We start from the raw sequence: 12,015 nt of genomic DNA on the forward strand, positions 1-12,015 counted from the left end.
CTCTTTTTAGGGCGCTATTTGAACAATTTGTGGTATGAGCTACATGCTCGCATTTTGCTTATGAGACTTTCCCTCTACAAGGGATCTCATCCCTTTTTGCTCCCATCTTTCCCTTCTCTTCTTTTTCTCATCTTGTAGATGATGGAATAGGCTCAAATTATGACATATTTAAAACAATTTAAAATTTTTGTTTGCAATTTCTCATCGTAATAGGCTGTTTTTCATCATGCCGATCTGTCATGAAACGGCCTACTTAGGGCAATTCAAATTTTTAAAATGTTTGAAAATCCAATCTCCCATATGCTCCGTACCATCCTTACCATAAAAACAGTGTTCTGTGTAATTTTCAGCTTTCTAGGTGGTGATTTAAAGGTGGCCCAAAGACAATATAGGTTTATATGGAAATTACTATGGAAAATTTTTGAGAAATGTTCCAAACACTCTAGTACTGTAATGTAAGTAGGAACTTATCATCCCATATTGAAAACTCGTTTTTCAAATCTTAATGAAGGATGTTGCTGAAGAAACAAGTCCTTTTTGAGCTAATTTTGTTTGGGATTTTTGTACATGTTTGCAGGGCTATAATCCCATATTACGCTAAATAATAGCAAACAAACTCATGGATATCTCTTCTGCTATCCTTCGGATTGAAATTCTCTCTTCAGCAAATTTCTTCATTATGGTTTGAAAAACGAGTTTTCAATATGGGATAATAAGTTTGTATTAATATTACAGAACTACCGTGTTTGGAACATATCTCAAAATTTCTCCATAGTAATTTCCATACAAACCTATATTGTCTTGGGGCCACCTTTAAATCACCACCTAGAAAGCTGAAAATTTCACAGAACACTATTTTTATGGTAAGGATGGTAGAGAGCATATGGGAGATTAGATTTTCAAAAAAAAAATAATTTTGAACCGCCCTAGGCCTACTCTCCTACGCAACTGAAACCAGTGCTGTAATGATTAATTACGCAACGCTTTCTCATTACGCAACTGTTTTGAGTTGCGTAATGAGTCATTACACAACCATTTTTCAGAAATTGTAAAATAATGGTTAATGCATTCTGATATAATTTCTGATACCCTCAAGTGGTCTTCTACGATACTGCAAAAAATGTTGTACGTAACTCGTTGCAGAACTCGATTTTTACAGCACTTGCCGTAATTATCCTACTCGGCATAATTAGTGTAAGTTGTACTGACGAGACTATGTAACGGACAACATTATTAGTAGCATATTTATACACTTGCAGTTCCCCTTGAAGAAGACACCAACCCCGTTTCAAAACGATGGGCAAGTAATAAACCTCGTTTTATTCCTTAAAGACTGCGTTGTCGTTAAATCCGAACGATATAGTGTTACAGTCGAACCCCCGCCAGATTGTAATAAGAAACTTCTCTGAAAAAATCATACCAATCGGTGAGTTGTCTCTAAGAAATCTTAAAATTATCATATGATGTTTTTGAAGTTTTTAAGATCTTCCCAACAGATCAAAAGAGGATTTGACCTTGAAAAAAATCTGCCAAGATATCCAACCTGAATACGTGGAATATCGAACAACTCAATTGGGTGCAGAGCTACCTGGGCACTTCCATGATTCATTTTGGCATGGAGGGTTTTGCTCGGCCGAATTGTCTGAAACTTTGAAATAAGAAGCACTTCAATACAAAGCTTATTGTGCCCAAATTTGAGCTCAGTAGCTTTCGAAAAACCCCACTGCCGAAGTGAATCAAAAGTACCAATAATAGGATCCGGGGAGCCCAGATAGCCGTAGCGGTAAACGCGCAGCTATTCAACAAGACCAAGCTGAGGGTCGTGGGTTCGAATCCCACCGGTCGAGGATCTGGTTTGTAATGGAAATTTTCTCGACTTCCCAGGCAATAGAGTATCTTCGTACCTGCCACACGATTTACACATGTAAAAATGGTCTTTGGCAAAGAAAGCTCTAAGTGAATTACTGTGGAAGTGTTCATAAGAACACTAAGCTATTATTGCCAATTAACGCAATTTTACCTTCTTTAAATCATCGCCAGTTCTTTGCAGTTATTCTGATATAACGATTATTTGCATTACACTTGTTTATATTTTCATAAGAGATTATTTCTTTTTTTGACCAAAGGCTAATCTTTCAAGAGAAACGTATTTTTCATAATTATTGGAATTGAGGCTTTTAATACATTCATAAAGAGTCTTATTCAAAACAGCGCAAGAGTCTATGAGGATGTTATTCTCCTCAAAAATTAGGATTGCAACGTTTGAACTGAACTCTGCACTGTTGTTTGCGTGATGCAGTAAACTGAACGACTCGTTGTACACTCACGTCAAAGAACGGTTTTCCATTGTGAAAAGAAAGAGCCAAAAATTTTGGCTTCGTTGTGGTTGCTAGAACTATGAAACAAAATACAACTTTTGAGGAACCGAAGCAAACCGATTCTATAGAAGGACGAAAAAGTCGTAAACCGTTTTAGTCAAAACGCAATACTATAATTCAACGTTGAAATTCATTACAAATGCATGCTAACTGTAGTTCACTATTGTTTTCATATTCGGCCAAATGGCGTTCGGCTAAATGACCCGGAACCTTGCGAATCATATGTAACGAAATAAGCGAAATAGTATAATGAATCACAACAGAAGCCAGTGAATTGTCTTTTTTGCGTTACCCAATACCTCATTAGGTTTCGGGCGATGCTAAATTTTAAAATAATAATCTTGAAAATTTTTATTAATTATTGGAAGTTTTTAATATAATGTGGCGAATCCCAGTTAACTCCTAAGATTTTTATGGCGTGATTTATTACGTGATACTGTGGATTTTTTTTAATGATTTTTGATTAATTTTAGCACAATCCTGATGATGCTGAATAGGCTCCCAGCGAAGTTTTAGGATAGCTTGCAGTAGCCTGGCAAGTACTAATAGACTTTTGAAAGTTCCAATCGAAAACATGACAAATTTTCAGCAATATCGCAGTGTAATCATAAAAATCTAATCTCATAATTCTTAGTGAGCTCTTAGGCATAAACTGAAACAACAAGAGCTCATGCCTGTCAGAGCGTCTGTCAAATGATATAACAAAACGAGTTTAAATATGACAAATTAATAAATGTGGGTCAACTGTTTTAAAAAAGACATCAATATTCTTATACTCTTAAAACTCGTAATCATAATATCATAATCATAATTTAAAGATGTTGGCCGCAAGTTTTTCCACTAGCTGTTGATATTTAGAATTACTTTCAGATTGATTTAAAGATACGCGCAACAGCAATTTGGCCAAAATTGTGGAGGCACGAGGTATTTTTCAATGGAAGGATCCCTGAGGAGTGAAAAGTGAGTTTTTATTCTAGAAAATCGATTTAGTCACCCTCATTCTTGTTTGCGGCGGATCAAACTTTCGATCGAATCCTATTCGTTCGAATCCATCCATGGCCCACTTGATTTTGTTGGCGTAAACGGAAGTTTCGCATTCCCGTTTCGGTTTTGATTTGATTCAAAGAGCATTCGAACGTTAACAAGAATATGGGTGAACATAATAAAAAGTGTATTTTTTTTAGATCGTAAACCGAATTGGTTCCTATGCAATTATCCCAATAACATTCAATGCAAAATCATCTAGGATCTATTGAGACGCTTCGTAAGAGCTACGTGAAAATCCATGTAGCTGTTACGTGAAACTTCGACGGATTTGACGAAGTTTATTTGTTCATGCGTTCATTCGGTGCTACCTACGATCCACGTAAGTGCTACGTGAAAAGAGGGATGAAAAAAAAAACACGTATGTTTTTACGTAACAATGACGTTTGGATTATTTTGAGTGTATAATTGAGAAATCATGAGGCCTTCCTTAGCCGAGTGGTTAGAGCCCGCGGCTACAAAGCAAAGCCATGCTGTAGGTGTCTGGGTTCGATTCCCGATCGGTCCAGAATCTTATGGTAATAGAAATTTCCTTGACTTTCCCTGGGCATAGAGTATCATCGTACCTGCCACACGATATACGAATGAGAAAATGGCAACTTTGGCAAAGAAAGCTCTCAGTTAATAGCTGTGGAAGTGCTCATAAGAACACTAAGTTGAGAAGCCGGCTCTGTCCCAGCGGGGACGTCAATGTCAAGAAGAATAAGAAGAAGATGAGAAAACATGAAATATCTGTGATGCAAACGGGAAAATCGGCTTCCTTGAAATTAATTCATATTTGGTACCGAACTGATCAAATTCGCCTCAGTGATCAATTTGACCCCGAAGTACGAAATCGTAAAATGGGGTAACATTCATAGTTTTTTGAAAGAAAATTTAAATTTGATTTGAAAGATTTTTACTCTATATTTTTAACCTTTGGGCTGTTGCGCTGTTGTACTTTGTACAACAGTTGTGATTTATATGCTATGATTTTGTAACAAAGATATCTGTCGACACCAAACCAAAATGTATTCCTCAAGAATCTTCCTAAGAACAATACTCAACAGTTTTTGTTTCCAGTATGGCTCTTTATAATGCGGTTAAATAAACAAATGTACATAAAAGTCGCATAATAATGTGTAGACCACAATTTTAAATTGGTATATCTCAAAATCTAGATAATTTCGAAACATGAGGTCTTCAGTAAAGTTGATCTGGAGTTGGAGTGCTATCTGGTGGTTCCTCATTCATTTCGGAATTTGAACGCTAGGTGGCACTAGTGGGCATGGAACTTTTACTTTTGTTCTGCAGATATTTCAGGATCCTGACTATTTAGAAGGATGGCATCTTCGGCAAAGTTGTTCAGTAAGTTAAGGACTAGCATTGTTCCTGCTAGTTGATTCAAAATTTTGCCACCAAGCGACGCTAGCGAGCATGAAACATTTGTTCTGCTTAAACTTTAGGATCCTGACCTTTTAGAAAGAAGGTATCTTCGCCAAAGTTGATGCGCAGCTCAAGGACCATCATTATTTTAGCTAATCTCAAACTTCAACGATTAGACAAAGAAAGGATTTGAGCTTCTGAACAACTTTGCCGGAGTTACCATCTTCCTAAGTCAGGCCTGCCCAACCTTTTTGGCTTCTTTTAGACATAAATGGTTGGTGCGTTTGCAAGAATAGCCCGATATGAACGAAATTAGTCTCAAATGAAAGCTTGGTAGTATATTTGTCTAATCCATGCTACAAATTTAAAATTAATATCAACCACTTTGCTACCGATGCAATGAAGTTCGAAAGATGAGCCGGCCCGCGGGCCGGACTGATTTTTACCTTTGCTTGCATCGCTAGCGAAGAGTTTGATATAACTTTAAAATTTTCAGCATTGATTAGACAGATATACTACAAAGCTTTCATTTGAAACCAATTTTGTTAATATTAGTCTGTTCTTGCGAACGCACCAACCAATTATGTCGAAAAAGAGCCAAAAAGGTTGGGCAGGCTTGTTCTAAGTGGTCAAGATCCTAAGATCTATCTTGTTGGCAAAATTAATAATCAACTAATTCGATCAATAGGGAAACGACTGTTTATTTCGTTATTAAACGCTAACAGTTGGCGCCAGCGGCAAAAAGTACAGACAACAACCTTTAAAACATTCAGTTGGGTTAATTCTACGAGTGGCGTGAGGTGACAATTGTCGGTGTCGTATAGCGAGGTGACAATTCTCGACTCGAGTGAAGTGACTCGCCGTGCAAATCAAATGGAGAGTCACTTCACTCGAGTCGAGAATTGTCACCTCGCTATACGACACCGACAATTGTCACTTCACGCCAGTCGTAGAATCAACCCAAGTTTCTCTTACTGGCCGCCGAGCGAAGACACTGTTGTTTGTATTCCACCCACTGATCACGCTACGCTGGATTATCAAATTTCTCAAACTTTCAACACAAGCGCATGGAAGAATGGTAGTCGGAGAACTGTCAAAACATATGGAAAATAATGAAAAACGTAAATTACTTGAAATTAGGAAACTGGACCAAAAGAGGAATGCGAACAAATCAAGTGTAAAGTGAATACATAACTTTTTGTGTTTCGTTCATCTTCTGTGGTGCTTTCTTTGCTTCAGGATTTCGATTTTACTACCTTTGGAAAAGAGCCATCTATTGCCTTTTCAGTTTTGAATATCACCCTATTTTAGCCCTTAAGCCACAGAACAACTTTGCCGAAGACACCATCTTTCTAAGTAGTCAGGCTCCTGGGATATTCGCAAAACCAAGCGTGTTGTACAAAGTACAACGCGCGACTACTCGCGTTACAAAAATTCGCGCGGCAACCGAAAGGTTAAAACAAGTACTGGTATCTCAGTTATCGATTGCTGTTGAAAGACTGCATAACGATTCATTTTGAATCAACTGGCAATTTTTCATATAACTGAAAGTCTTTTTTTTGGTTTTGGGGTACCTAACTTATTAAATGGGGATGTAAACACATGACAATCGACAACCAAACTACTGTTTGGCATCAATGCAGTTGGATCTTGATTGGAGTATGTTTTTAATGGAACGTGGATCAGATTTTGTTCAAAAAATAACTGAATTTATACTAAAACTCACCTACAAAAGATGTTTAATTTCAAACATGCATCACAAATACCATTATGACTTTTTAAACACAATAAATCATTCGATTTTTTCATTAAAAAATAGAGTTGAATGTCAACAAATTTTACGTTTTATCTAGCTCGCTGTCGATATTACGTATGATGGATCCATCCGAATTTGAATACTCCGGCACCTCAGACCAAATATTTCACCTGGAGATGCTGCTTAATAATGCGACCGAAGCTCTGTCGATGAATTTTCTTCTTTCTGGCGTTACGTCCCCTCTGGGACAGAGCCTGCTTCTCAGCTTAGTGTTTTTATGAGCACTTCCACAGTTATTAACTGAGAGCTTACTATGCCAATGACCATTTTTGCGTATATCGTGTGGCAGGTACTAAGATACTCTATGCCCAGGGATGTTGAGAAAATTTCCAACCCGAAAAGATCCTTGACAAGTGGGATTCAAACCCACGACCCTCAGCTTGGTCTTGCTGAATAGCTGTGCGTTTACCAGTAAGGTTATCTGGGCCCCGTCGATGGATATTTTATAGGATATTTTATAGGAATAAAAGGTTGCTTTGAGTGTTTATTTTATGTTTTTTTTTGTACGGCATGGTTATGGTACACAGTACCATACGGAAAAACATGGAAATTTTCAATTCAAACTCTCAATTGCAGACGAATTAACGTAATTTGGGCAATGCGTTCCTTAGATATATTTCGAACCTCAATGACATAATAAAACTGCAATGCCTACAGAAACCTACCGTCCAATAATGCTGCGAATTTTCGAATCGCTGTGGTGCGAAATGGCCTCCCGGTCCTCGCTGACCTCTTTCAGTTCGGATTCTTCCAGCTTCTGGCGCAGCTCATCCACCGAAGCCTGAAGTCGTTGGATTTCCCGCTCGCACTGTTCCACCGATTTACTGGTGCTGGTGCGATGATATCTCCGTTTGCTTTCGCTGTGAGCGCCGCCGCTGCCCATCAGGCCCAGATGGACGGTACCCGGTCCGACCAAACCGAGGGACACCGAATGGTGGTGCGGCTTGGGCCCACTCTCCGTATCGGTGGAGCTGTCCGAGAGTGTCCGTCCCGAATCGATGCTCATCCGGCGTTGGTAGCGACTGTTACCACCTCCGGAGTTGCTGTGGTGGTGGTGGTCACGAGCGTTACTTCCTCCCGTAGGATAACTGCCGACCGGTTGAATATCCAGCGGCTCTTCACGCTTGTACTAAAATATAGGAAGATTAAGAAACTATTTCGTGGGAAGGTAAGAAACTTAGCACTCACTTGCATCAAAGGGTTTGTTCGCGGCATTCGACTGCTGCCCAGTCTTCTGCCGTGCAAACCACCGAAAGAATCGTAACCATTACCGTTGACGGTATTCAGCGAATCCAAATCTCGGTAGTTGTCGTTATTGCTCAACCGCTCATCGCTACTGGACGTGTGCAGGTTTCCTCCGCTTCCAATTGTGCTGAGGTGGCTTTTGTAGACGCCACCTCCGTTGATCAATCCACTATTGCCACTAGTAACGTTGCTACCAATGATCAGGTTGTTGTTGTACGCATTCAACGCACTTCCGGTGTTGCCGTTTGCAGTTTGATGGTAGAGGGGATTCTTGTATGGCAGAGGAGCATAATGATCGTCTTGGTCATTGTTGTTGTTCAAATTGGTCATGTTGGAGTTGTTGGCAGGGGTGAACCTCTGGCTGATGTAACCATATTTGTTGTTGATCTTGCGCGGTGGAGGCACTTTATTGGCGACATATTCGATCTGCTGTTGACCGAGTTCCACTGGGCTAGAGCTCTGCGACTGTGTCGTTATGCTTTGGTATCCTGAGCTGCAAATGTTGGAGATCTGTCCGATCGATATATTGCTGCCCTTGCTGGTGAGTTGCTCTTTGCCTTTTTGGTTTTCAATGTTTTGCTCGTCGGCATAGTTCAACAGGTCTTCCAAATCGTCCAAACTCATCGGCATGTTGGAAGGGTTCGATTGGGTTTGCGTGGGGGTTGGAGTCGTGCTGGTAACCATCTCGCTATGCGGTATTCCCAAGCTGAGGGGATTTTTGCCGATGTCTGAGAGGAGACTCAGTTGGGAACCGTTAAGATTGCGACTTCGACTGCCGTTGATGTGAGTGGAAGACTTCAGCAGGGGAGTTGGGCTCTTTCGGTTGAATGCGTTGCTAGGATCGAAGCCGATTTGAATGAGATTGGTAGGATTGTTGGGCTCCTCAGGTTCTCCGCTGAGGGTGCCGTTGCTAACTGTTATGGGATTGTTTCTTGGCAGCGTACTCGCTCGAATTCCGCAGTTCAAAACCGGGCTCTTCTCCTTTTCATTCTTAAGGCTTCCAATATTGCTGGAATTGTTGTAGTACTGTGAGACAGTACCGTAGGTTCGCATGCTGCCGACTTGGTATTGGTATTTGTTATCGTTCGAGTTGTTTGTACTGGACATGTTGTGATGTTGGATGGTTGGGCTCACCACGTGAAGATTGGTGGCCGAGTTAATACTGGAAGTGGAGTGCGAGTGTTGAAGTGAGTTCGAGCTCTGGTTTTGACTTAGAAGGGGTCGCACAGTTGGATCATTGTAGCGGAAGATATTCTTCTCGAGAGAAGTAGGGGTTAGAACTCCTCGGATGATTCCTCGTTCTGTGCTCTTCAGCGGTGCGATTGACAAACTTTGGTTTTCCTGGTTAGGATGTGGCTGTGGTTGAGGATTCTGCTGTTGAGTGGTGATGAAACTGTTGGTTTCCTTGGCGGCTGTGATGGATTCTAAGATGTTTGGAAGTGGGTGGAGGTCGATTTGTTTGGATGCGGGCAGTTTTTGGATACTCTCAGCAAGCAGAGTATGAAGGATAGAGAGTTGCTTTCCTTGGTCTATATATACTGCCCAGTCAAGGATGCTTTCCTGCATGGGATTTTCTGATCTCGTTGAAATGTCATGCAGGAATTGTTTCATTCGTGGTGCTTCGTTCTCAAGGAAGTCGTTGAGGAATTCCATGAAGTTTTCTTTGCCTTGGAAGCGAGTGAAATTTGCCAATGTTTGGAGTGTTTTGGCAACCAATGTAAGATTGCGCGTAGCTCTCGCTGACGGAAGCTCATTTGTGATGTTGAATAGACTAGGTGAGAGGATTGCAGGGCACAAGAATCGCAGGAAGATAGAAGCGCTAATGAGGTTGTCGGCCATGTCTTCACGATCGAGCATCTGTAACCGTTCTCGGAATGTGGAGAAACAATCGCGCAGTTGTGTTGGGAAACTTTTGCTGCTATCGGCAATACTGTTCCAGGCGGTTTTCACAGCGTTCCGAAGAGCCTGTTGTTGGCGTGAAAGTGAACCATTTGCTTTAAGTGGATCCACCTCACAGTCACGATCGGATGAGATAATCTCAGAGATTGGGGAAGACAATGTGTCCTGCAGGTACTGCTCGCCGGTAAGTTTGAGGAAAGCTTCCATGCTTTTTGTGGCCAGGGAATTGCCTCGGAAGGTCAATCTTTGATCGCCAACTCGAAGGAGATCGAGAGCGACAACATCAGTAAGGAATGCCGCTGCCATTCCTTGGGCATGCATCAACAGAACTAGCGCTTGGCCAATGTCTTCTTTTGCTTTGACTCCAATAACTGGTTCCAACATTTCACAAACCTTTTTATAGTTTTCTTTGAGGTAATCCAAGAAATCTTGGTACACACCGAACGGAAGTATGTCTATGCTTTGGAAGCGACATTTTATCCTCAGTGTTGGGATGGGTTCTTTGGAGGAGTTCTTGCTGATGCTGTCATGCTTATCGGAAATGATCGGATACCAATCCTCCGAGAATGTTCGCGAAGTGACCTCGTGGATGGGTATTTTGACCGAACCTACGAGCGCATGTTTGTCGCGTTTCTTCTTCTTTTCGCCCTCCCGGTAAACGTTTACCGTTATCACATTGATATCCGGCACGTCTGGAAAGTCGAAATACTCTCCCCAGAAAAGTAACTCCGTTCTTAGTTTTACCGACGTTCGTCCGTACAGTGTCTTGTCGAGATTTATCTCGCAGAAGTACTTCTTCTTAGGTGGCAGTGCTTTGGCTTCGTAGACCCACATTTTGAGCGAGTTATCTGTCCGTCGAGTGTTCTCGGCATTTGGTGCGATAGATTTGCGCAAACTGTAGATCCAGAGGTCCCGTTCTTGCCGGGACCCGCAGCTGTAATATCGCTCTCCACGGGGGCCTCCACGCACCTGGAAACAGTGCCGTCGACCTAATACTGACGCGTGCACTGGAACTACTCCGATCGCACCGATACAGGACAGATCAATGGTGGACATCACAGCATGGTTGGAGAGTAGACTCTCGTGTGACCGAGAGCCCCTCAGGCCACCTTGGCCCCGCTTCGAACGTTCCAGCTTTGTGACGGACTTTGTGCGTTTAAGTGGGTTCGATCGAAAGGAACTGAAAAGGGAAATGGAGATGGTTATCGAATGTATTTGCTAAAGTTTATTCAACCAATTACCGTTTGGAGAAAAAGTTTGTGAACCGCGAGGTTGATTCTGACTTCTGACCCAGAATCGGGGTACTCGGTGCCGAGCCTCTTCGGCATGCTTTTTCGTATGATGTGTCTGAAACGGAAGAGGAGAAGAACAAAACCGACAATGAGATTCCATTTCGTTATGGGAGGCTAGCAATGAATCATTATTCGTACATTATACACAATTGCCAACCACCATCAATCATCATGTTCATTTAGAATTCCGACTCGACGACTTGTTCCAAGAATGGAAGCCCATCATGAATGGTCAATTTTGTTCTGCCTTGTGTTGCACCGAACCGCGAGTAAACGAGTTATACGCACTGTGGTAGTGGAATGCACATGCAGCATCCAGGACCACGGGCAAGTGACGACGACAGCCATGAAATAAAAATTAAGTCAAGTGTGAGAACTTCATGGGATGATGCGCACCGCACGCACTTGCATGATACAGCAGGGAATTACTCTTCTTATAGAGCGGTTCAGAATGAAATAATATATTTTATTTTTTTGGCGATAGCAACGGAAAAGGAAAGCGTTAAACCATGCATCAAAGGTCAAAGGTCGATAAAGTATCATCGTAAAAAGCCCTTTCATCACAAGTTAATCACTAAAGATAGCATAACCGCCTAATTACTATAATATACTATACTAATTAAAGCATTGAACATGCTGTTGTAGTGTTTTATGCTTAAGTCATAAAAAACGTTGTATTGTTTTCAAAAGCTGTTGCAGTGTTTTCAAATTCGAACAGCTATTGTAGTGTTTCATATGTTATGAAATATTTTAGGGCGTTACTGACAGACAATTTTGATATTTTCTATAAATAATTACGATGGGATGATCTCTTTGTATAATGAAATGACTAACTAACTTAACAATTGGAGAGATAATCTGTCCCAGAACTCGGATGAATTAATAATCAAGTGTTGACAAAGATGCACAAAATTGGTTAAACTACACTTCCTGCATGGCACAAATTGTCATAATTGATGCGTCAGCCGTTTCGTGC

General features: G+C 41.1%; 1 protein-coding gene across 9 annotated transcripts in view; it reads right to left on the reverse strand.

Moving 5' to 3' along the window:
* The window catches only part of LOC5579847 (probable Ras GTPase-activating protein), a 538,326-nt gene that overhangs the window by 4,879 nt on the left and 521,432 nt on the right, over positions 1 to 12,015 (reverse strand). For all 9 annotated transcript variants that reach the window (XM_021854121.1, XM_021854120.1, XM_021854124.1 and 6 more), the window contains 3 exons: positions 10,989 to 11,094; positions 7,792 to 10,927; positions 7,269 to 7,732 (listed from right to left, as the gene is read on the reverse strand). In XM_021854121.1, coding sequence (XP_021709813.1) covers positions 7,269 to 7,732; positions 7,792 to 10,927; positions 10,989 to 11,094 — 3,706 coding nt within the window. The remainder of the gene's footprint in view (positions 1 to 7,268; positions 7,733 to 7,791; positions 10,928 to 10,988; positions 11,095 to 12,015) is intronic.

The sequence above is a fragment of the Aedes aegypti genome, chromosome 3 (genome assembly GCF_002204515.2).
Source record: "Aedes aegypti strain LVP_AGWG chromosome 3, AaegL5.0 Primary Assembly, whole genome shotgun sequence".
Classification (NCBI taxonomy): Eukaryota; Metazoa; Arthropoda; class Insecta; order Diptera; family Culicidae; genus Aedes; species Aedes aegypti.